The sequence below is a fragment of the Ursus americanus genome, chromosome 6, assembly GCF_024610735.1.
Source record: "Ursus americanus isolate L20-20 chromosome 6, mUrsAme1.1.p, whole genome shotgun sequence".
NCBI lineage: Eukaryota > Metazoa > Chordata > Mammalia > Carnivora > Ursidae > Ursus > Ursus americanus.
In genome coordinates, this window is record NC_142132.1 from 13,847,167 (window position 1) to 13,872,152 (window position 24,986).

The 24,986-nt window shown below is 41.1% G+C and overlaps 1 protein-coding gene across 2 annotated transcripts in view; it reads left to right on the plus strand.

Moving 5' to 3' along the window:
- The window catches only part of SHTN1 (shootin 1), a 95,999-nt gene that overhangs the window by 36,600 nt on the left and 34,413 nt on the right, over positions 1 to 24,986 (plus strand). For both annotated transcript variants that reach the window (XM_045803233.2, XM_087862664.1), the window contains 7 exons: positions 1,781 to 1,878; positions 4,198 to 4,279; positions 7,435 to 7,529; positions 12,555 to 12,701; positions 15,748 to 15,901; positions 18,251 to 18,350; positions 23,842 to 23,924. In XM_045803233.2, coding sequence (XP_045659189.1) covers positions 1,781 to 1,878; positions 4,198 to 4,279; positions 7,435 to 7,529; positions 12,555 to 12,701; positions 15,748 to 15,901; positions 18,251 to 18,350; positions 23,842 to 23,924 — 759 coding nt within the window. The remainder of the gene's footprint in view (positions 1 to 1,780; positions 1,879 to 4,197; positions 4,280 to 7,434; positions 7,530 to 12,554; positions 12,702 to 15,747; positions 15,902 to 18,250; positions 18,351 to 23,841; positions 23,925 to 24,986) is intronic.

Here is a 24,986-nt window from a genome sequence, read left to right on the forward strand (position 1 = left end):
ATTTTTGTTAAGCGAAAGAAAGAATGGATGAAAATGTATCTAGCCAACGCCTCTGGTTTGTCTGGTTCTTTTTTGGAATCTTTGGGGAAGATTCCTCCCCAGACTGCTGAATCTCTGCCCTCAAAGGACTTCTCGTGTGATCCAGGCACTGAGCTGTTAGCAATGTGCGGCGTTCAACTGATATCAACGCTGTTAGACCACTCACTGCATAGGTCTGCTGGAAGCGGAATATCACACGGTTCCTCTGTTAAATACACTTCAGTTTTATTTGTGATTGTATATACATGTGACTATATGTACACATTGTTTATGTTAAAGGTGGAGGAAAGCCGTCTAGGGCCCAATAACTTTTAGGGCACTTTAGCATTAGGCACATGCCAAATGCAACACTAGCTGGCCTGTTGGGTTGGATAAAATGGCAGTTGGAAGGAGAGAGAAGGAAGTATAAAGAAAGCCATCATTACCTGACTCTCCACCCCCTTAATCTAAGACAAAATACTGTTTGTATAGGTGGGGAGGGAGGAGTTTACAGGATTTTCTTTTGTTCATGATTCTCCCCTCCTCTTAGGTCTCGGATCATATAGTCTCTCGTTCCTCCTTCAGGGTTAGACAGCCCGGGAGAAAGAGTTTTTGAAATAAGTGTCTGAGAACTCTTTCAGGCTGGGTTCCTGTGAAAGCTTGATTCAATTTATAAATAACTCCAGAGAAGGGTTTTTATTGTCCTTAGAGGGTAAGAAATTAAAAGCAGTTAAAACCTGAGTAGCAAAACTGGAGGCCTTGGGTATCAATTTAAGGACTCTGTGCTAATCTGTGGGTATATAGTTTTCAAAAGATTTATGTATTTGAGAGAGAGATGGAGAGAGAGTGAGCAGGGGGAAGGGTGGAGGGAGAGGGAGAGGGAGAGAGAGAATTCAAGCAGACTCCCAGCTGAGTGTGGAGCCTGACTTGGGTACGATCCCAGGACCCTGAGATCGTGACCTGAGCCAAAATCAAGAGTCGGAAGCTCCATTGACTGAGCCTCCCAGTCGCCCCTCTGTGTATATTTTTTTTACCTTTTGAGTGGTGGAAGTAACTTTCATCTACCACCAGAAGCTTTTGCACTTAACGTTTGCTAATATTTTCATTTTTGTAATACAGTTTTCATTAAATTCCAATAATAAGAAATATGAAATAAATTAAGAAACAAAACACCAACAACTCTGCAGAGAAAATTACTAGAATTAACCCTTTTTCAAATAGGTTATATTTTGAGTCCGTTCAAATAATGTTTGAGGGCTATACATTGGCAGCCGGTCAGGATTTTTTTCTGCAAATCAAAACCTGCAAATTATCAACTGCCCCATTGTTTGTTATATTTTATTGTGATAAGAGCCCATGGCCATTTTAAAATAAAAAGGAAATTAGTTCAATGCCTTAATTTGTTTTGCTGAAATCTTAAAAAAATTTACTTCTAAAATGCCAGATAGTTTTCTAAAATATGGGTTTGGCAGAATGCAAAGAAAACATAATCTGGTACATTTAATAACAGTGAGATTGCTGTGGCTATATACGGGGGCACAGAAGTGAGATTTCCATCGTTCTCTGCTTCTTTATTTTCCTTTTAATCGTTAAATAACCTGACCATAAGCTACACATGGACTGGCATTTTCAGTTCTTTTGATTAGATTTATTTATTTGAATTTGAATTTGAATGTTACTATAAGTTCACTGTTAAACTTGAATTAAAAAAAAAGTTTATTTATATTGTTTCCCTCCCCTTATTTTTTCTTTAAAAATGCAGAACTTCGAGATCAAATTGTATCTGTTCAGGAGGAGAAGAAGATATTAGCAATTGAATTGGAAAATCTCAAGAGCAAACTTGTAGAAGTAATGGAAGAAGTATGTATCTTAGGCCTGAAAGGCAAGACTTTTGGTGTTTTCAGAGTGTTTGGAGACTGGCTGAGTTAAAAACTTGCTGTTGGAAGTTAATCTCAGGCGTGAGAACCATGTATCAATTTGATCTTCTCTTCTGCCCTCTGTTTCACATAAGATCATGAACAGTCGTATACCCACTACCCAGTTCGGTAAATAAAGCACCAGAATAGCAATGAAGTGTCCCCATTGTCCCCCATATTTCACTATGGGAGGCACATTTGTAAGAATGAGATCTGCAGTTTACGTCGTCTACTTTATTGCTGCTGGTGAAGAAGTATTTGGCTTCTCCGTCGGATGGTTTGGCTCTGTCGGGAAGGACTGTCTTCTCACGTATCTCCAAGATAAGCGTAGGTGATAGATGGCAGAATGGGTTCAAGTGGGCGTTTTGAGAATCTTTTTCTTTTTCCTTTTGAATGGTCTTTTTTTTATAATTTTTTTAAAAGATTTATTTATTTATTTATTTATTTATTTATTTATTTATTTATTTATTTATTTATTTAACAGAGACAGCCAGCGAGAGAGGGAACACAGGCGGGGGGAGTGGGAGAGGAAGAAGCAGGCTCCCATTGGGGGAGCCTGATATGGGGCTCGATCCCAGGACTCTGGGATCACGCCCTGAGCTGAAGGCAGACGCTTAACGACTGAGCCACCCAGACGCCCCTCTTTTGAATGGTCTTTAAGAACAGGAGCACGTAATTGCCTTTCTGTGCATGATGCACAGAGGAACTGCCTTTGCCGTCGTGGTTTAATTTGTGTCCGTGGTTCCTAGATCCTATAGCCCAAGCTTCCAAACCCATCCCGCGGGTGGCTTACGAGCAATGCGGAGGCTTTGAGGTTGTTGATCCCTCCAGCGGGCAGCCTTATCCAACTACCTCAGTTTGCTTACCTATCTTAGGGTTTTCGTAAGGGCCCGGATGCGAGAAAGGTTGGGGGACAGTGTCCACCAATTTCAGCCTTGGTCGCATTTATTTACCGGGCAGGACATGCTGATGAATGGGAAGAAGGATGATGATATTTTGGAAGTGGCATTCCTGTTGGAGAGTGTCTACCATTTACTAATTCAAACCCAAACCAAGAACAGAGCTTATACTAAAAGTATCCAGTTCACAGGCTCTCTGGCATGCCGTTGGATTCAGAGTCCTTTTCCAGGACCATTATCTTAGTTTGCTTCTTGACTGTAACCGTCGGAGAGAGACAAACGCGTTTTGATGCACTTTCTTCCTCAATTATGATTATTTACTGAGGATCCTGTTCCCCTCCCACTTAGAAGTGTTATTAGAAGCCCTTTCAGAAGTTACTTTTATTATGACTATTTCAGACATGTGAAAAGTATAAAAAACAAAATAAGGAACACCCATATGTCTACTACCTAGCTTAATACATAGTCTTGAAAACCCCAGTGTCTCTCTCCCTAACTGCATTTCCCTCACTCCCTGCCCCATTTCCCTACACAACTATCATTCTGAATTAGGCTTTTGTCATTCCAACGCATGTATTTATGTTTTTTGTAACAGTACTTGGTATTTTGAGTGTTTTTAAATGATGTTAATGTACCTGCTTTTTATTTTTATTTTTTAATTTTTATTTTAAATAGGCTCCACGCCCAACATGGGGCTTTAACTCACAACCCTGAGATCAAGAGTCACATGCTTCACTGACTGAGCCAGCCAGGCACCCTCATACCTACTTTTTAAAATTCAGTGTAGTGCATTTAAGACTTACCCACGTTGATACATGTAACTTTGCATTCTTTTTTTTAATGGTCCCGTGATATTCTCTTCTAATTGATGTCAAAATTATCTCAGAAATGTAAGATTTTTGGGAAGATTTTCATGTGTGTTTTATTTAAGCCAGAAGTCATCAAAGTTTAAAGTATTTTTTGTTTAAAAAATTCAGGTATGTTTTCCTTAAGCTAAGTGTCATCACAGTTTGAAGTGAAGATCAAAGTTGAGTATTGGCTCTCTGACTACATGATTTGTATATTTTCTGGGTGCTTTCTAGTTGGATTTTTGCCTTGAAAATATCAGTCATTTACATGGGTAAGGACCAATGCCATTTGGAATTTGTAAATAAGTTCTCTACCAAAGGTGTATCCTAACTTAAATAGCTACCTGTGAGGCCTTAAGAACAACTTTAATAAAAGCTCAAGACAGTAAAGCCAGTTACTGCTTTAAGTTATAACTTCATGTTGGATGTTGAATAGCAGTTTGTGTATTGGACGTCCCCTTATGTCATGTTTTACAATGTTGGGTGTTTTCTTCCCTCACCATCTCACATTTTTAGGTAAATAAAGTTAAACAAGAAAAAGATGCTTTAAGTTCAGAAGTTCTTGAACAGAGAAGAGTCTTAGAAAAATGCAATAGAGGTAGGTGTTTCCAGTGTTTTTTCTCAGATACAGATGTAATGTATTTGGTTTGCATCCATTTTGTGTTGTTTTGTACCTGTGCCTAAAAAGGCTTGTAGCAAGAATATCCTATCTTGGTTTTCCTGATTTCTAGCCACAAGTCTCTCCCTTTCCGGTTATTTTATTGGGACTTCTAAACATGCTGTCACTTGAGGAATTTACGACCCACTTCAAACCAAAACACTGTTTTGTCTCAGTGTATCCTGGGACCATGGCTGTATTCGCTCTCCCCTCAGTATTTATTTGGTAGGTTATTTTCAATCCAGAGGAGAGAGAATATCTACACAGATACATGTGACATGATATGAAAGAATTTTAAATGAAGAGAATATAGAAAATTGGGCAAAGCAAAAGTAAAATTAAATATTGCGATACAAGGTCACGTGCTCGCTGTGCGGTCTCGTGCGTTCCTGCCCGTGTCAGTCATGTCTGGCTCTGAGCTGTCTAGCAGCCAGCATGATGAGACCGATTCATGATCATTTATATGAATCATATGAAAATGATCCTCTTGATCATGAAAAGCAGACCTGGTCTCACGGTGAGAAGGAAATTTCTCCAAAGGCTACCTCTTAGAGAAAACGGAAACCTTGTTGTAAAACCCAGCCTCAGGTCCCATGGGGGCTGTGTTTTTGTGTCCCCTGGGCTGTGTTTTTGTGTCCCCTGGTTCAGGACGAGGGAGTGATGCCAGAGTACAGGAAATCTTTGAGCCTTCCCTGTTGTCACTGGTGGTAGTTCTCCATCTCGGGGTGATGAATTGAGATTTTTGAATAAAGACCTCGTAGTTCAGCGTGGGAGATACGGTAGATGGTGACACTTCTCAGCTTGTTCCACATTTAAGAAGATAGAAACGGTCTTGATGTACTGTGCTAGAAACAGAGGGTTCTGCAAAGATGAGTCACGTGGATCTTGCCTTCAGCGAGCCCTCTCTCTAGGAAGAGAGAGAGACTATATAAATGAGTGCATGATGAGGACCAACCTGATTTCTTTCAGAATTCAAGTTAAAAGGGCCAGGACATGTGAAAACTCACTTTTTATTACGGTGTTCTGGACTTAGAAAAGAGCGCCAGTTATGTTGCCCAGGGCTTTCAGATAGTCATAGTCGTCTTTGTTTTCTTCGTGAAATTTCTCTTTTAAATAGGTTTGAAAGTCATTTGTCCCTCACGGACGTATAATTCACGTCGCAAACCACCACTTCTATTGCTTTACTGGAGTAAGACTGTTCGTCTTTCCTCTGAGAAAGCAGTAGATTTACAGAGTACGGAGTCTGAAATTCTATGTCATTACGCAGCAAACCAGTCCTTAGTCAGTTAGGACTGAAGTGTCCTGGCGGAACATTGTGTGAAAGCAGCCATTAAGAGGCCTTTTTAAAGATTTTATTGATATGACTCAGCTCAGGATTGAAAGTGCCTCTGTGAAGGCAGACGGAGAGACCAGTGTGATACCTACCTGTGCTGTGCCTGGTTTCTAACGGCGTCGTCACTCCCTCGGTCCTGTCTGTATCATTAGCTAACAAAACAGGCCACAGAATGTCAAAAAGTAGCAAAGATTTTGTGTTGCTCCTATTTGACAGGACCTTCCCTTATTTAAAGATTTTTGTCCTACGCTGATTCTTTCACTCAGAGCTCTGACTCTGGGCCTCAATGGATGTAAGGCTGTTTTTTTTTGTAAACATGGAGGATGCCTAAAAATAACATATATATGTATATATATTTTTTTCTTTTTATTCAGGTAATATACTTTTTTTGGTGGAAAACGTAGATTCAAATAGGAAAAGGAAAAAAAATCGTAATCGTTATGGTCCAAAGATAAGCACTATTAACATCGTGTATATTCTTCCAACCTTAAGAAAACCATGCATATACATTAAATTGTTTGTTAAATGTGTTTATAACATTTATGGAAGCTGAAAAAATATCAGCAAAAGAAATACCTCTTTACCCATTGATACTTTCCAAGCCCCTGAACATCAATCTCCACTTGAACTCCCTCCCTTGGATTTTTATCGTGGCTTTTATTTATAGTCCTACCAAGTGTGTATGAACCTCTGAACAGCATGTTGTTTAATTTTGCATGTTTTTGAAACTTACAGTAATGCTGTCACCTTGCATATGTCCCCGTGCAGTTTTTTGTGTTTGTGAGGTCTCTCCCTGTGGAAGGGCTTTGCTCTGGTATGTTGACTTTCACCGCTGGATCGTATGTCATTCAATATCTGTCCCAGAGTTCATTGACCCAGTATCCTGTCAGTGGCTGTTTTGAGTTTTGTCCAAGTTTTTGCTATTCCAAGTCATGCAGTTATGAAAATTCTTATACACGTCTCCTGGTACACATGCCCTAAGATAACAAACGTGCCAAATGTAAGAGTTTATCTTCAACGTAAGTACATAATGCCGGATTATTCTTTAAATAGATTTCCACTCCTGTTAGCAGTGTGTTTGTTCCCGTTTTTCTGTATTGTCTCCAGCTTCGTGTAACTCTACGTCTTGATTTTTGCCAGTTCCCTCTTTCGTGAGTCTAAAAAGGTGCCTGTGTTTTGACTTTCCATTTCTCTGATTACTAATGAAAATGAGTATCTTTCTGCACGTTCACTGGCCTTTCACATGTTTCCTCTTCTGTGAAATGCCTTGTCGATGTGTTTTATATGTAGCTTGTAAAAAACAGAAAGGAAGTAATTTAAAAAAAATATATCATGAATATCTTTCGGTTCCATAAATATGCTTCTACGGTGTCATTTCGATGGCAGAATCGTGTTTCTTGTATATAACGTACTTTCCTGGGTCTGCCATGTGAGACCATCTGGATCATTTCACTGTTTTCAGAAGCGATGCTGAGAGCATTCTCGGAGCTTTATTGCTGGATGTGTTCATGATTTATTCTCTTGGGGGAATCAGTACATTCCTGAAAGTGGAATTTTCGAGTGAGAGGGTATGAATGGTTTTAGATTTTTGATTCATATTGCCGAGGTGCCCTCCAAAAAGGTTTGATCCATTTATATTCCAACCAGCAATGGCTGAGAGCGCTTGTATGCTGGTATAAAGAATCTTTTCAACACTGTTTTTCATCCATATTCCTGACCGTCTCTGTGGCACATTGTCCATTCCTTTTCTTGTCTTCCTAAGTGTCCATGCTAGCGGTAGAAGAGTATGAGGAAATGCAGGTAAACTTGGAACTGGAGAAGGACCTTCGAAAGAAGGCGGAGTCGTTTGCACAAGAGGTAAGTATCCACAGAGACCTAGTTTTAAATTTGTATTTCTTAAAGAACTTTGCAGATGACGTGTCAAAATATGTTTTGAAGTTGAATAAGAACTTACCACTTAGAATTAAGGAAGGCCAGCTCTGGAATAATGTCAAGTTCACTGAACCTGGTGTTAGAAGATCTGGGTTCACATTTTCGCCGTGTCAGTCACTCGTATGACCTGAGAGCAGCCCTAGTCTCCTTGGGGCTTCACTTTCACCATCTGTAACATGGGTGATGCTACCAACCCAACCAAGTGGATTTTGAAATCAAATGGAAATTCCTCAAAAGGATTTTGTGTACTATAAAATGCTGTTATAGGGGAAAGAAATTATATTTAGGGATACCTGTCACTGGTGGTGGAAAGTCCAGCTTGAGTACAGGATCTCTGTTTCAGTAGCCTTAGAAATCTAGGTGACATCTCCAGATACCATCTCAAGTAATAGTATCATGGTGTTAATATTTCTCTTCACCTGCTAGATGGTGGTCTTACGATGTGAGTCGATTCTTGGACTTGCTGTGGGCCGTTGCCATGTTGTACATCCATCATTGTAGCCTTTCACCAGAGTCATGGTTTTCCTCTCATGTCAGACATAAGCTTTGAGCTTCTCATGTTCCGGCTTCCCTTTGTTGACATGTTGTCGGGAGGTGGCCTATGGCCCTGGGGCTGGTTTACAGGGAGAAGATGAGGCCCCAGTTGGCCGAACTGTAACAGCTCGTGATCGGGCGCTGGTCTGCCCGAGATTTCCGTCGTGTCTCAGTATTTTGAATCTGCGTGCACATTGTAGGTTGTGAAGGAAGGTAGCTAAGGAAATGGAAAACATTCAAGTATCCAAGGTGCTGAAGGAAGACAAAGCATAGGGTTATGGGAATGACATTTGAAAATCAGATGACGGTTTTGTGCCAGAGTCTTTCTGCGCGTGAGTGTAGCTGTGCTGGCAGTGAACTCTGTGAAAGGTTTCGTCCGAGAAGCTGTGATTTGAAATATTCTGAATCATTTTATTCAGAGAGTTTAATGAAAGGTGAGTAAAAATTGTTCTCTTATTACTTGGAAGGGAGAAAAAATATTGGAGTGTGTCAGAGCCCTTTGGAAAAGCTGCAGCCGTATAAACAGTCAGGGGGAGGGAGACTGGGGATAACGTGAAGGCGCCTCCGCTGTAAGACTGCAAAGGTGGGCTTGTTTTGACCCGAATGCCGGGGGCTTATTTTGAGAGACATTTTCAGTTTTGCACCTGTTGTTCATGGAAAGACGTTAGAATACAAAGCAGCTCGAGGAAAACTTGAAGGCCGTGCGGTAGCAGAGAAGATAGACGGAAGAAGCAGGATTCTGCTAAGAATCTGAAAATGAGTGATGTACTCTGCCCTTCACCTGGTAGCGACCAGTGGAGACGGTGATGCCCACACGTGACCCCCTGCACGAGCAGACGGAGGCGTGGGGAGGGAAAGCAAGGGTAGCTGCTCGCACTCCTCTTACGGGAAGCGTCAGGGTTTGCAAGGGTGCCTGGTGCTTTTACAGCATCTAGATTCCGTCTACACAATACTGAGAAGAAAAGATTTAAAGATTTTGGTTTTTTTAAGGTAATCTCTACACTCAGTGTGGGGCTTGAACCTACAACCCCAAGATCGACAGTTGCACGTTCTACCGACTCAGCCAGCCAGACACCCCAGAAACTGTTCTTTAGAATAGAGTTAGATTGGAACCCATATACCTTCCCCTTTGCATGGTTTCCAGATTCTTAGCTGCCTTTTCTTTTTTAAAAAGATTTATTTATTTATTGAGAGAGAGAGAGCATGCGCAAGTGGGGTGAGGGGCACAGGGAAACTCCTGCTGAGTGGGGAGGGGGTTGTGTTTCCATCTCAGCACCCATGAGATCCTGACCTGAGTGGAAACCAAGAAGCGTCAGACGCTTAAACGACCGAGCCACCCAGGTGCCCCGACTTTCAGCTTTTCAACAGATAACTACTGCTAAAAGGTATAGGTCTTGGTTTAACAAGAGAAGTGCCAGTCTTCTGCATTTTGGTTTTTCTTGTGTTCAGCAAACATCTTCATAAGCCAGACACGGTGCTGATGGTGGGAATTTAATGGTGAGGAATGCAACTATGATCCCTGCCCCTTTCGAGCTTGTAGTCTGGAGCCTTAGAACTCAGTAAAGTTAATTTACTTTATATTTTTATTACAAAAGGAATGTATAGACCTTGTAAAACATACAAACAGTTCTTAAATGTGTAAAGGAAAATGTGGGAAGTTTCTCCCACATTCCTTCTTCCACTTGTTCATTTAAAAAACAAAGATTTGTGCGTGCACACCCACCCCCCCAACAGGACTATTACTCAGCCATAAAGAAGAATGAGATCTTGCCATTTGCGACAGCAGGGGTAGACCTAGAGGGTATCAGGTTAGGTGAAATAAGTCAGAGAAAGACAGATACCGTATGATTTTGCCTCTCTGTGGAATCTAAAAAACAAAGCAAACCAAACAAATAAAAAAGCAGAAACAGACCCGTCAATACAGAGAACAAACTGGCGGTTGCCAGAGGGGAGGGGACAGTGAGGGGATGGGAAAAAATGGGTGAAAAAAAAGGCAACATGAAAAACAAAACAAAAACTGTACCCCTCCCCCTCAGTTAGGAGGCAGCAGCCAGTTGTCTTCCTATGTTAAGTTTTTGTAGTTTTTCAATGTAACTTCAATTTTCAATGACAGATTTAACTGTACTTTTCAATTATATTTTATTTTGCTGGTCAGTGTAGTTTTCTTTGTTCGAAGGCATGGATACCTCATTCAGGGTGCAGTCTGGATACGCCGTGAGACTGTTTTGTAATGAGTACTATTTTCTTCCCAGACAACACAGATAACATTTTAATATTCTTTCGGAAAGAATGAATTCTATAGAAATGACATAAGCTTTTCTTCTCTTTTTCATTCTTTGAAAAGATTTATGATAGTCTTGGAAATTCTGACGCCTGTGATGTCATTTGTGTGATAAGCGACTACTCCCTAACTCTAGCTGTCAGGTTCTTTTCTTGGTTCAAAGCCAAATTTGTTAGTGTTTGTTCACTAACTTTTCTTTAAGCACATCTTCAGAAGGTGTTATACGGAATATTTAATGTTAGTGTCTTAAGGTCTAGCAAAGATAGTCTAGTGAGTAAGTTTTTCAAGTTACCATGGTTATCTAGAGGAGTTTCTTTCCTATATGTTCTTTTAATCTTATACTATTATTATTTAGGAATTGTTACAGGTTCTGCAAAAGAAATGCACAGTATTAACATCCCCAAGACATAATCTTCACTCTTTCCTTTCTAAAATAACCAAGTTGAGATAATTGATAATTCCGTAAAGTTGAACAGGTTTTCCCGAGTGCTTTGTAGAGAAGGAGAACTGTCGCTTTTTCCCCAAGAGCGAACCGAAGCCTGGAAAGGCGGTGCAGTGAGGGACACAGCCTCGCCCTGATTGACGGTGGCCTGAGCCCAGCACTGTTTGACAGCTGAGCTCACCGTCTGTCCTGGTCGCCACACCGTCGGCTGCCTCGCTGCCTGCTCCTGGCCTCCGAGCACTCTTGGGGAAAGGCCTCGCTGGCTGGAAAGCCACAGGACTCTGGGAAGCCAGGGGAGTCCGGCTGCTCTTTGCAGGCCTTCTTGTTGGCTTCCTGAGGTATTTGCTAAGACCACCGGCAAGGGACCCCAGCCGAATTAAGTTGTAAGAGGGGAAAAAGGCATTTAAAAAATGACCGTAATAATAATAGGAACTCGAAATAGCTCGTTTCAATTATGCCATTGGTTTCAGATGTCAGAGACTAGATGTGATATGGGTGAGATGTGGGTGAGATATGGGTGAGTTATGGGTGAGATATGGGTGAGATGTGGGGGACTCTTCCCCAGCATGTTGGTGCTTGTGGCCTCACTGGCCTCGAGCTCAGCACCTGTGCACGCACATGCATCCCCTCGCGCCTTCTCGGCACCTTTCATTCTCACGCAGAAGTGAGCTGTCAGGTGGAAGAAGAATGTTAATGTTCCTTACAAATGCTGTTAAGAATCTGAAACTGTGAAGCTCTAATATAAAGTGGGCCTAATGTCAGAGTTTATAAAACCTTTCATGTGTAGCATCACCCACTGGCTAACTTGTGTAGGGTATAAAGGAAAAGAAGTAACAGGTTAACAGAAAATAATGTTGTATTAAAAAACGTGAACTTGTAAAGCTAAACGAATAATATATGTAAGTTGCTTAATAAAGTGGCCAATAAATATTGATTTACCTTTTCCCACCTCTTCTTTACCCTCCTGACTGTTAACTACTTTCATCACTGGGGAAAAGCTATTTGGTATAAAACAAAACACTAGGTTTAGTAAATACCAGAAGAAGGAGATTAGCCAGGTGTTTAAGAGCTTGGGCTTCTAAATCAGACAGATCTTGGTTTAAATCCTGGTTTTGCCCCTTCCATGTGTTCTTGGGAAAGTTGCTTACCTGCTTTGAAACCTCACTTACCTTATTAGTAAAAATGGGATAATAGTAGTATCTACCTGGCAGTGTTATTCTAGGGATTAGACGATATGATATATGTAAAACCATCACCGTATCTATCACATAGTGTTAGTCAATTCTACCTATTCAAAGCAGAAGTATTTAATTCATAGGATTGATGTAAGGATTAAAATAATACATATAAATATTTAGTAGAGTACCTGGTATAAGTTCTTGATCAATATTAGCCAGTACTATTACTATTCATGTATTTTAAAGCAATAATAAAACATTAAAAGCTGAGGTATAGGACTCAATCATTGCATATATACCTCGTTGGGGCAAGGGTGAAGGTCCTTGAAGGTTGCATGAAAGTTATGGACGAAGTCCTAGCAATCATTACTTGTAAAACTGTAATACTGTACAATTCAGAAATTGCCCTTAACTTTTCAGTAAAAACTCCATGTACTTTTCTGTTGCTCCACTTTCAGTGGAGGAAATCCGTGACGTGGATCCGTGACGTACATCTTTGTAATTAACTCCTGCAGATGTTCATCGAACAGAACAAGCTAAAGAGACAGAGCCACCTTCTGCTGCAGAGCTCTGCTCCTGACCAGCAGCTTCTGAAAGCTTTAGAAGAAAACGCAAAGCTCATCCAGCAACTTGAAGAAGAGAGAATTCAGCATCAAAAAAAGGTAACAGATTTTCTTCTGGCGTCTGAATACACACCCACAGACATGAGAGGGTTCAGTCCGGTCACTTACAGCTCCCTTGGTGACCTTCGTTAAGTCTTTCCCGTCTTTTTACTTTTTAGCAAAAAGTAACTACAAATGAACTCAATTTAGTGGCCAAGTAGAATTTATAGCGCACTCCGATAGACTTCATAACAATCTTCCCCCTGTCCAGAGGTCTGAGGAAGCGAAGGGAAAGAGAGAGAACTCAGAAAGAACTTGCAGAGTGCACGCAGTTGGGACACCTGCGAGTTGATTGTGTTTTTGGAGGCCGCGTACCCTGGGAGAGTACGTTAGTCTCAGAGAACTTACCGGAAGGCACAAGTTTTATTCAAAGAGGGAGGAAAAGTCCATGCTAGTAGTCATTGTTTGCCCAGAGAAAATTTCTGATTTTGTAAACTTGCACAAATGTATGTGTTTAAGACTTCCTAAGTGGTTATTTTATTTTGTTTGAGTGGAGCTATTCCAACTGACACAGCCACCTTTGTGCGCCAGGCAGAAAAGAGAGTCATCGCGGTAGGTGAGAGAGAGAGGAGGCGGGAGTGGGGGGGAGGCAAAGAGGTGGGACAAAGGCTTTGAGGTTAAAGAAACCACGTAAGAAAAATTACATCAATATTTATACTACTTATGGTGTACCGCATTTGTGAAGAAAAGGCTGCTAGCTGCTATTTATTATCACCTGTCAAAGTCTCTTTAAGCAATAATATTGACATTGAGTCCTTGGAAGTGTCTGAAGTTTTTACAAAGTTGGTCCTGAGGCAGGGCTGATTTTTTTTCTCCCCTCAGTAAGAAATGTTGGTGTATGTGCAAAACCTCCTGATGAGTAGATGGTAGCAGTGGTTGCCCTGGAAAGAGGACCAGGGACTAGACTAGGGAGGAGAGAATTAATTTCTCCTCCCCTCCTCCCCTCCTTTCTTTCCTTTCCTTTCTTTTCTTTTCTTCCCTCCCTTCTTCCTTCCTTCCTTCCTTCCTTCCTTCCTTCCTTCCTTCCTTCCTTCCTTCCTTCCTTCCTTCTTTCTTTCTTTCTTTCTTTCTTTCTTTCTTTCTTTTCTTTCTTTCTTTCTTTCTTTCCCCACATGCAAGAATTACCATTTCAAATAAAGAGAGAATAAAGGAATATTTTTTTTTTAGCTCGTGCTAGAATTTTTCAGTTCTGAAAAGTCTTATTAGTTGTAGTTAACCCGTTTAGTAAATAACACAGGCCTAGAACCTACTGAATGGCACTGAGGTGTGGGACTCAGTCGTTGAATATGTACTTTGTTGGGTAGGAGGAGAGAGAAGCTGATACCGAAGATTCGCCGAAAGTCATGAATTGCTACGATCAGTCATTCTGAGACTGTTCTGCTGTACTATGCAGTTGTTCTGTGTAATCTTCCATGTGTGTGGTCCTTAATAGTTCTTACCTGTCTGTAAGTTCCCCTGCAGATTCTCCAGCTGTCTTTTAAACACTGTGCTGTTTCCATGGTGATAAAAGCAACATATGCTGCTACTAATAAAAAAATGTTTAAAATACGGTACAAGTTAAGGAAGAAATTAAGATTACCCAAGAATTCTGCCTCTTGGTACCTATCCAGACTTTACACAAATGGATAGTTCTATGAATGTAGTTTAAATGGGATCTTACCATGCATACTGTTCTACAACCTGATTTGTTTTCAGTTGGTAACATATTGTCCCATGTCAGCGTGTAGTGAGCTTTGTGATTTTAATTCTTTTAAAAGATTTATTTATTTATTTTAGAGAGAGAGCATGGGTGGAGAGGCAGAGGGAGAGAGAATCTCAAGCAAACACCATGCTGAGCACAAAGCCCTGTGCGGGGTTCAGTCTCATGACCTGAGATCACGAAATGAGCTGAAACCAAGAGTCAAACGCTCAACCGACTACACCACCCAGGCATCCCAACTATGTGATTTTAAATGGTTGTATAGTATTTCAGTTCGTGAGCACAGCATGATTTATTAAATACATAATATCGTTGGATATTTAAGTTATTTTCAGTTCTTTCTTGTTATGAAGAGCACTGTAGTGAATACATGTGAATACTTGTCTTGCTATTTCTTTCTTTCTTTCTTTCTTTCTTTCTTTCTTTCTTTCTTTCTTTCTTTCTTTCTTTCTTTCTTTCTTTCTTCTTTCGTTTTTTGAGAGAGAAAGTGTTTGAGCAGGGTGGGGGGGAAAGAGAGAGGGTGCGGGGCTTGATCTCATGACCCTGAGAATATGACCTGTGCTGAAATCAGGAGTCATCGGATGCTTAAGCAACTGAGCCACCCAGGCACCCCTTACTATTTCTTTAAAGCAAGTTCTAAAAGTAGTATTGCTGAATCAAGCAGTCTTTCCTCCTCCCTCCCTCCCTTCCTTCCTTCTTTCCTTTCTTTTTCTTTTCTTTTCTTTTCTTTTCTTTTCTTTTCTTTTCTTTTCTTTCTTCTTTCTTTCTTTCTTTCTTTCTTTCTTTCTTTCTTTCCCTTCTTTCTTTTCCCTTCTTTCTTTTCTTTTCTCTTCTTTCTTTTCTTTTCCTCTTTCTTTCTTTCTTTCTTTCTTTCTTTCTTTCTTTCTTTCTTTCTTTCCTTCCTTCCTTCCTTCCTTCCTTCCTTCCTTCCTTCCTTCCTTCTTTCTTTCTTTCTTTCTTTCTTTCTTTCTTTCTTTCTTTCTTTCTTTCTTTCTTCACTTGTTACCAAATTGTCCCCCCTCCAAGGGTTCTTTTTCATGCTACCTGAATTTTTTCTTGAAAACAAGTATGAAGCTAATAATCTGTTTTAAATGAATTTCTTAGATTTTATTTTACCCTTTTGACCCATGTTTCAGCGCCTAATTATCTGAGACGTTAGTCTCCAATAAATTTATATTGACTTAAATAGCTGGTATTTTAAGTATCGCCTATGCTCCAGAATTTGTGTGGTTTTTAAGACGGATTGGTATCTCTTTGCTATGAAGTGCAAAGTAAAGGGAAACTGATTTTCCCCCCTTTATTTTTCCTTGACGAAGGAAAAGCTATGAAAGTCTTTCTGATTTACAGGTGAAAAACTTAGAAGAGCAGCTAGAAAATGCAGCGCTCCACAGAGAGATTCGCAGCCTCAAACAGCAGTTGGGGATTCTGGAAGAGGATAAAAGAGAATTGGAATTGAAATACCAGAGTTCGGAGGAGAAAGCCAGAGATTTAAAGCATTCCGGTAAAAGTGTCCGGTGGGCTACTGTGTCTGAGGAGTCTGTTAACCTGGCCTGTAGCGAGTCCAGGACACTTGCTGAATGCTATACAGAAATACCAAGATCGATTCGGTAGAATGGCCACCGTGCTCCAGGGATTCATAAGCACTTTGACTTCTTTGTGGATTCAGAGCACTTGTGAGCTTCCCATACAGAAGGAAGAGACAAAGATACTTCTAATCTGAGAAGACCACCATTTTAGCATTTCTCAGGGCTTCAAATAGGAGAGATAGGAATATTCTTGAATACTTATTTTGTTCATTTTAGGGAATTTTTTTTTCTCTTTCCTTTTTTTAGAGAGAGAGAGCATGAGAGCGAGCAGGGTTGGGGGGGAGGGGCAGAGGGAGAGAGAGAATCCGAAGCAGGCTCCATCTCATGACACTGAGATCATGACCTGAGTGCAAAGAAATCAAGAGTCCAACGCTTACCCGGCTGAGCCACCCAGGCGACCCTTAGGGTGCATTTTTAAAAAGAATTAAACTTTTAAGGTTCATACAACCCTCATCTGTGGTCTAATTACACCCGTGAACTAATACTTTCAATGTCACACCTAACAATAAAATGGGCAACAATATGTGTATCAGTGGAAAAACTTTTTTTTTTTTTTTTTTTTTTTTTTTTTAAAGATTTTATTTATTTATTTGACAGAGAGAGAGACAGCCAGCGAGAGAGGGAACACAAGCAGGGGGAGTGGGAGAGGAAGAAGCAGGCTCATAGCAGAAGAGCCTGATGTGGGGCTCGATCCCAGATCGCCGGGATCACGCCCTGAGCCGAAGGCAGACGCCCAACCACTGTGCCACCCAGGCGCCCCCAGTGGAAAAACTTTTAAAACACCAGGGGATAGTTAAAGGATTTATTCATTCAGTTCCAGAAGGCTTGACAGGAATGTGTGAATTGGATTATTACACAGGGATAAGTAATAAGTTTCTGTTGGAAGGTAGGTGATTTAAGGAGGCAGGTTGTTCCCTTTTATAACAGCTTCAATGTTCACTTGACATATTTTTGGTTAATTTTATACTAGAATTTTGAAATCCATATAGAAGAATCAAGTAGGCTTTTTTTCCCTTTAAAAAAACATTCAGTGCTTTCTAACCCACAATGAAAATGAATTGCAATTTACTTTTTAAAAAATTGATCTAAAATTAAAAAGTGTGCCATTCTTTTTAAGTGAATATCCAGACAGCCTGTGGCCAAAGCCATCTTTTTTATTTATGGAGGGGGCAGACACTAAAGAGAACCTGAGATTCTGTTTTGAGTATGTTTTATTTGGTATCTGCTGTGTGTGTAGCCAGCCATACCCTAGGGTAGTATAAGAAATCTAGAAGAAAAGAAACCATGCCTTTTGTCCTTGAGGAACTCAAACTCTCTTTGGAGAGACAGACACATGCATGTGAATAACTAGAGGACGCTTGGCCATCAGAGAGCATAGCCCACACTGCTTATTTAAGTGTTGAGAATAGAAATACACAGGCAGATCATTGGGGGGTGCAGTCATTCATGGAGAGAGGAATGGCTGGGGACAGGGAGCCATTCCTGAGTGCAAACAGCGTTCAGTGCTTAGAGCCTATTGGAGCCCGTATTCAAAGTATTCGCATCTGCAATATACATTGAAATCCAGCTCCTTGAACTCAGAAACTGTCTTGAACAGCACCAAGCATAGACCCTTTCACATTGTTGGTGCCAAAATACCTGCTTCGTGAAGGACATGGATGAATCGAGTGGATAAATTCTATTTCCAGAATCCTCCTTCGGAAGAGCAAAAAGTTTCTGAAGTTACAGACATTTGAGAGTCTGAGTCTGGTTAAAACCCAGAACTCCAGGATTTGCAATTTTTGAAGGAAATTAGATGGAGGAGGGAAGTATGTTATTAAAATTCATTACTAAATGTCATCTTTAAAATTAATTCCTGGTCTATACCCTTTAAAAGTCAAGTATTCACAATTTCTTAGTGTTCTGAGTAGTAATATATGCCATTGTTAACAAATATTTCTTCAGCCTACTCAGTCCTTACTTCCCACCCGTCCAGCCGTTGTCCTGAATTATTTTTCTTTTCCATAGCTGCACATACAGCCCCAAGGCAGTAACGTTTTCTTGTAACCCACGGCGGGCCCCTCTTGCATTAGTGGTCGCAGCCCGGATGATGGCGAAGGTTAAGACGTTCGGCGGTTTCCTACCGAGATTTCTAACTTTGCCTTAATACCCAGAACTTGATTTTGAGAGAGGTTACGGTTTTTTTTTTTTTTTTTCCTTTATGTGTGTAAAAGGTGCTAAGTGGCTTGTTTCAGCTCCTTTCTGAACGCTTGTTCTCCATGCAGTTGACGAACTCCAGAAACGCGTGAACCAGTCTGAGAATTCCGTACCTCCGCCGCCCCCGCCTCCGCCGCCGCTTCCCCCTCCGCCCCCCAACCCCATCCGGTAAGCGCTGCCTTGTGTCGCCCCTGCCTTGTGTCGTCCCTCGTCAGAGAACCTGAAGTGGGTGCTAGTGGGATCCCTTCCTTAAAAGCAGAACCCAAAACTACTGACTTAGGTTGCGTCCTTGGAGGGGTGGGTGGTAAAAACTCTGAAACATACCAGCTGGTATTTCTCTCAGAAAACGTTCTTTTTTTTTTCTATTTTTATTTTTTTAAGATTTTATTTACTTATTTAGTTAATTATTTATTTGAAGATAGCGAGAGAGAGCACAAGCAGGGAGGAGAGGGAGAAACAGGGTGCCTGTTGAGCAGGGAGTCCCATGTGGGTCCCAATCCCAGGACCCTGGGATCATGACCTGAGCTCAAGGCAGCTGCTCAACCGACTGAGCCACCCAGGCTCCCCTCTCAGAAAATTTCCTAAAGGCCCTTGTAACATATATAGAAAGGGCCCTAGGAGACACCTGGCAGAAACATTCTTGCGGCCTGCCACGTTCCTCTGCTGTAGATGTCTGGATTCTATGTGGTTGTTCCAAACCCAAGAGCCGGACATGGGGTTAAGAAGTTGGATACTTTAGTGTTACGATTTCAGCGCATGACGTTAGGATTTCCTTTCACTGGAAGACCAAGGAATTTCGAGCTTTTCCAGAATGATTTTTTTTTAATCGTTTCTTGCCCTGATTTGAATTTAAAAAGCTCTGGTTTGTTCATTTACTTTAAAAATAAAAGTACTAAACGAAACAAAAACTTATCCGTACTAATTGTCACACACCAGTAATTAAACTCAGAGTGCTAATTATGTTTTATCCCTAACCTCATATTTAAACCTTTAATAATGCCGAGAGAAGAACCTTCCATAAGAAGAAGAAATTATGTTTACATTCTTGTGATGGGGAATCACCTATGCAGACAAGAATTCACTTTTTCTGAAGCCTGAGGTGACTTGGTGGTATTGAGTGCCGGAATTAGGCACAATCCACCCCAGGAAACCTAGAGGCAAGTTTTGCCTCCTTTGTGGTTCTTCATTCTTCCACCATCCAGAGTTACATAAGACACGACTGGCTTGCCATGGTGACAGCTTATCTCCTCGTGTCACGATGTTAGCTGCTTCTGTATAATTTATTCTCGAACAAATGGAACTTAAAATTTTGCTAGAATATTTTACCTTTCATTAACTCATGTGATGTGTTTAATCCTTTCACACAGAGAGGCCATTTATTCCTACTTTGCACCTTCGCTGATCTGTGTGAATAGAATGTGTAGCATGTTCCACCCACACAACGATGAAAATGGGGCTTTGCCTTTTAAAAAGATTCTCATTAGTTTTTCTTACTGAGGAGAGGATAACATAATCTCCTTTGAGCCATTGAAGTAGTCAAGGCAAAATAATTTTTACACGTGATCAATCCAAGAGTCCATTGAAAGAATTTCAGGTATTTTAAATTCTTTCTGTCCTGGGTACCTAAAATCTGTTGGAGATATTCTGAATTTGACATTTAAAATAGGAAATTCATCACTTTGATCTTTCTCTAAGGTGTAGAATTTTGAGCTGATAAGAAAGGTCACTTCTGTGTATGAGGAAGGAGAACCATTAAAAACACGATTATAGTCTTGCTGTTGGCCTTTAATTTTCAGTCTCACAAATCTCGAAGCCCTTGGAATTAAAAGTTAAGTATAACCTAAGTAGAATATTTTCCCAAAGAGCACTTTACAGTTTTACTGAGAAATGAATGTAGGATTCAGACTATGTATGTCTAAAGCATGAACTCTTTTATTAGGCCCTTTAAAGAAAATTTTCTTTGAATAACATGAACGATTTTTATTTTAAGATGAATTTATGTAGTATAAGATGTAATTTCTCAGCAGAAAGACTTTTTTTGGTAAGGTGTACTTTCTTGTCAAAGAAATATATTTGCATATGTATTGAGTTTGAATCCACTAATCAAGGTTTTTCTGACTTTGTTCCTGAGCTGCGTTTGTTTTACCCTGACATAGATCATGGATAGAAATGAAAGTGGAAAAAAGAAAAAATACTAGGGCCTGCTCATTTGACTCAGGGGACAGGTGGGAGAGAGGAAAGTGAGGAAGAAGTCAGACCTTGGTCATGTTGTATCAGCAGTAGTGAACACAGGAGGGGTCCTGGGCAGGTGTGGCTCAGCGGAGAGAGGTAGGGTGTATTGGTGTGTTAGTCAGTGTTCTCCAGAGAAACAGAACCAGTAGGGGTGTGTGTGTACACGCATACATACATGTGTATACATCATGTCCATTCACATACAAGGTGTATTCTAAAGAATTCGTTCCCATGATTATGGACTCTGGCAAGTCACAGGGTGAGACGAAAAGCTGGAGCCCAAGAAGAGCCTGTGGTGTAGTCTCAGACCCAGAAGAGGCAGCGATTCAAGTCTGGAAGCAGGGAAAAGCAGATGTCCTCATTTCAAGGTAGTCAGGCAGGAGGAATTCTGTTTTATTTGGGGGAAGGGTCATCCTTTTGTTTTATTCAGGCCTTTCACTGATTGTGTGAGGCCCACCCACATTAGGGAGTAGTCTGCTTTACTCAGGCTACCAATTTAAATGTTAATCTTACCCAGACCCTCACAGAAACACCCAGGATAATGTTGGACCACATACCTGAGTATGACCCAGTCAGGCTGACTCATAACATTAACCATCACAGTGGGCATGAGAAGCACTTATTGAAGAATTTCAAGGTGAATTTTTTCCACCGAACTGTTCCATCTTTGGGGGCTCTTGCTTGAAACTTTTATCCATTCGATTGAACTGGCTGTGAACTGGGGCAGTTTTAGCCAGAGGTTGGATTATTGGTCTCAGATGTCTCATCCTGATCTAAACTGTCTTGTGAGACCCGCTTTATCCGTAATCCAAGCCCCATCTTGACAGAGGGCTCTTTTTAAAATACTACAGATGATTTTCCTCCCGGAACCATAGGAGTCTCCAGCTTATACCTCAATTCCGAACAGTGAAAGTTAGCAGTTTCTCTCATCTATTTAGGTGGTTTACGGTGACGAACATCGATTTTGCCTTCATTTATGTAAATATATACAAATATTCCGAGCAGTACAAGTATCTTCCTGCTTTGTAATCTTGAAAATTTCAGAACCAGGGGTGGGTTCACTGCAGAGTGTTGGGAGAGGATAAGATGAGGCCCCCGCCTGGGGAGAACCCTCTCCAGGCCCCACGCTACCGCGGAATGTCAGCTTGTAGACGTTGACTAGTCCTGCCTTCAATGACACAATGGGGAACATGCACAAGTAAAGTTTGCATGATTTCATTTTTCCCAACATCTGGAATAAAATGTGCTTGTTGGTAAGTTCTAGAAACTTCACAGGGTAGAGCATAGTGCTTTGTTGTTCCCTTGCTTGGTGAGAGATTGTTCAGTGTGTTTGGGAATTTTAAGAAAAGGCAGTTAGAGGGGCGCCTGGGTGGCACAGCGGTTGGGTGTCTGCCTTCGGCTCGGGGCGTGATCCCGGCGTTATGGGATCGAGCCCCACGTCAGGCTCTTCCGCTATGAGCCTGCTTCTTCCTCTCCCACTCCCCCTGCTTGTGTTCCCTCTCTCGCTGGCTGTCTCTATCTCTGTTGGATAAATAAATAAAATCTTTAAAAAAAAAAAAAAAAAAGAAAAGGCAGTTAGAGAGGAGATTAATAATAGATCTCAAGGCAGAAGTAAGAAATAAAAAAAAATCTAAAAATTATGGTGATTAAGAAACATGGAGTTGTTCTGTCCTCAGCCGGGGATTGCCGTGTGCATCCTGGCGCCCCCTTTTCTAGAGGCAGCATTATGCCTTCCCTGCTTGGCGTCCTCAAGACCGTGTTTTCCCAAATCTGGTTTACCACACTAAGAACATTTATAATGTAGTTGAAAGAATTGAGGAACTCTCGGTTCATTGTGGTTTTTTGTAAACTTTCGAGGGAGGACTGATAATATATCTGTAGGAACGTACACCAACTTCCATCCAGTTTAAAAGTAATATAAAGTGCACATCATGGGTTCCCCATCCAAATCAAGAAACAGAAAAATACTGGTAGCCTAGGATCTTGTCCTCTTATCCTTTTTTTAAAGAAAAAATTTTTGCCTACGTATATATCCTTAAACTCCTATAAATAAAGCTATGTGGTTTTTTCCCTAACTATATAATTGGAATTTTACTGTGTTCATTTGGGTCTTGTTCTTTTTACTCTTATGTGATTTTGTAAGATTCATCCATGTTATGTTGTGTAGCTGAAGTCCATCCCATTCATGGATACGCAATCCATTTTATAAATGTCTGAAAATGTGTTTATCCGTATGGCCCTTATACATTTGAGTTATTACCAGTTCAGGGAAGTTATGGAAATTCTACACGAACAATCTGGTAAATGAATCCTGGTGCACAAATGCTTGCATTTCTGCAAGATACACAGCAGTGGAATCCCTGGCTCCTAGGCTGTGTGTGTCTTCAGCTCCACTGGAATGCCGAACAGGTTTTCCCCAGTGCCTCCAGCAATTCATACACCGTCTTCAGTTTGAGAATTCCTGGTATTCCGCAGACCTACCGACACTTGATATTATCAGACTTGAAATTTCTTGCTCATTTGATGACTGTGTAGTAATATCTCAGTGTGGGTTTCATCTGTGTTTTCCAAGTAGCTAATGAGGTCAAGCCCACTTTTTGGTGTGTGTTTTGGAGATTTGGACATCTCTTTTAGGGAGTTTCAAGGCTTTTGTCCATTTTTCTGTTGGGTTGTATGCTTTTCGTTATTGATCTTTGAGTTTCTTTTTATTCTTTTTCTAAGTTTTTTTTTAAGTTTGTTTTTTTTTAAGTTAAATAATCTCTACCCCCAACGTGGGGCTCAAACTCACGACTCCAAGATCAAGAGTCACATGCTCTTCTGACTGAGACAGCCAAGCATCCTTCTTTTTATTCTTTATGGTGTCTTTTAATATATGGAGGTCTTAAGATTTTAATGTGGTCAGATTTATCATGATTTGGATTTTATACAGATTTTATAAACACAAACCAGAGAGACTGTGGTCTAAGTGTACTTTATCCCTTAGGTATCGGCTCTGTGTCAATCAGATTCAGATGTTTTTATGCCCATACTTCTCAGATAAATATTTACTGAAAATATCCCCAAATACTTTGATTCTTCCCTCTCCCTCAAACGTATTACATAGATAGTTGTTTCTGAATTGTAGGTATGGATATTGACTTTTTTTTCTGTTTTACTTTGCACAGTATTGGTAATCATAGTGGCTCCCTTCTTAGAGTAATGAGTTTGGTTTCACGCAGGAAGGGATGAGACATCTTTCTCTTCCTTAAAGTGCTGAAACGTTCAGTAATTTATTAAAAGTGGAAAGTAGACTCCTAAGTTCTAGCTATCCATTTATGCACCTAGAGAAGAAGTGGATTTTTACTTATTATTTTGACTCAATACGTTTTATTTCTTGAATCGTCAGGCATCCAGTAATCTGCTGTCATTCTTTTTCTTTCTCCCAAAGATCCCTCATGTCTATGATCCGGAAGCGATCCCATCCCAGCGGCAGTGGTGCTAAGAAAGAAAAGGCAGCTCAACCAGAAACAAGTAATTCTCACCGGCTTTGGTTTACTTTCAGTGGTTTCAGCCCCGTTTTTCAACAACACACATAGTTTTTGAGTTCTTTGACTGTGAACAGACGGGGAGAAATGCGAACCTAACAGCTGAGAAGAAGGAACGCGATAGCGGTCCCTGTCTTCACGTGCCTCCTTGTCTACGGCAGGTCGCCGGTAATGTGCGGTCTGCCGGGATGTGTCTTCTTTACAGGATGAGGTTCTCTCCAGGAGAAGGTATAAAGGAAAGGGAGGGAGTGATTCTAGGTGGGGGGTTTGGGCAAAGACCTTTTAGAGTTGACAGCAAGTGAACTGAGACTTGAGCAAGCACCTGCTAGTACTGGTCTCATGCCGTGTGCTGGAGACGGAAGACGCAGAAGTGACATTGCGTGGGGGAGACCGGAAGTAAACAAGGACGGTTACCTGCAGGAAGAGCACACGTTTCTTAGAGAGGATGGATAGGATGGAGGGGGCCTGCCAGTATCAGGAAGCGATGCTTAAGCCGAGTAGCTTGGATTTAGGAAGTCAGGATGGGGGTATTTAAGATAAAGGTAGTTTCCATAGAGGGGCAACCGAATCAAAGGTCCAAGGTGGGGAAGGAGCTTGGCATATTAGGAAACTGAACGAAGGTTGATATTTACTGGGACATGGGGTGCAAGAGGGGAAGTTTGAGCTAATTCTGGAGGCTGTGGTCGAGATTTTGAAATGTATCCTAAGGGCAGGAGAAGTTTTAAGTAGGGGTGTGCCAAGGTGAGATTTGTCTTCTTAAAGAAATTATACTGTTTGCTGCGAGAGGACAGGGAGCAGACTGCAGAGGAACGCGAGGGGATGGGGAAGGCTGTCCGTCATTCAGATGCACGTTTCTCAGACGAGGGTGGAGACAGAAAGAAGTGGGTAAATCCAGGAGCAGCTCCGTGTGGTGCAGTTCACAGGAGTGTGACTGGCTGGAGAGGGAGAAGGTGAGGATAACGTGTAGAGATGGGAGTGGAAGGAGAAGGCTTTTCCATTGAGCAGAGGCACTGGTGGCCAGGAGCGGGGCAGCTCACAGAGCTGTGGG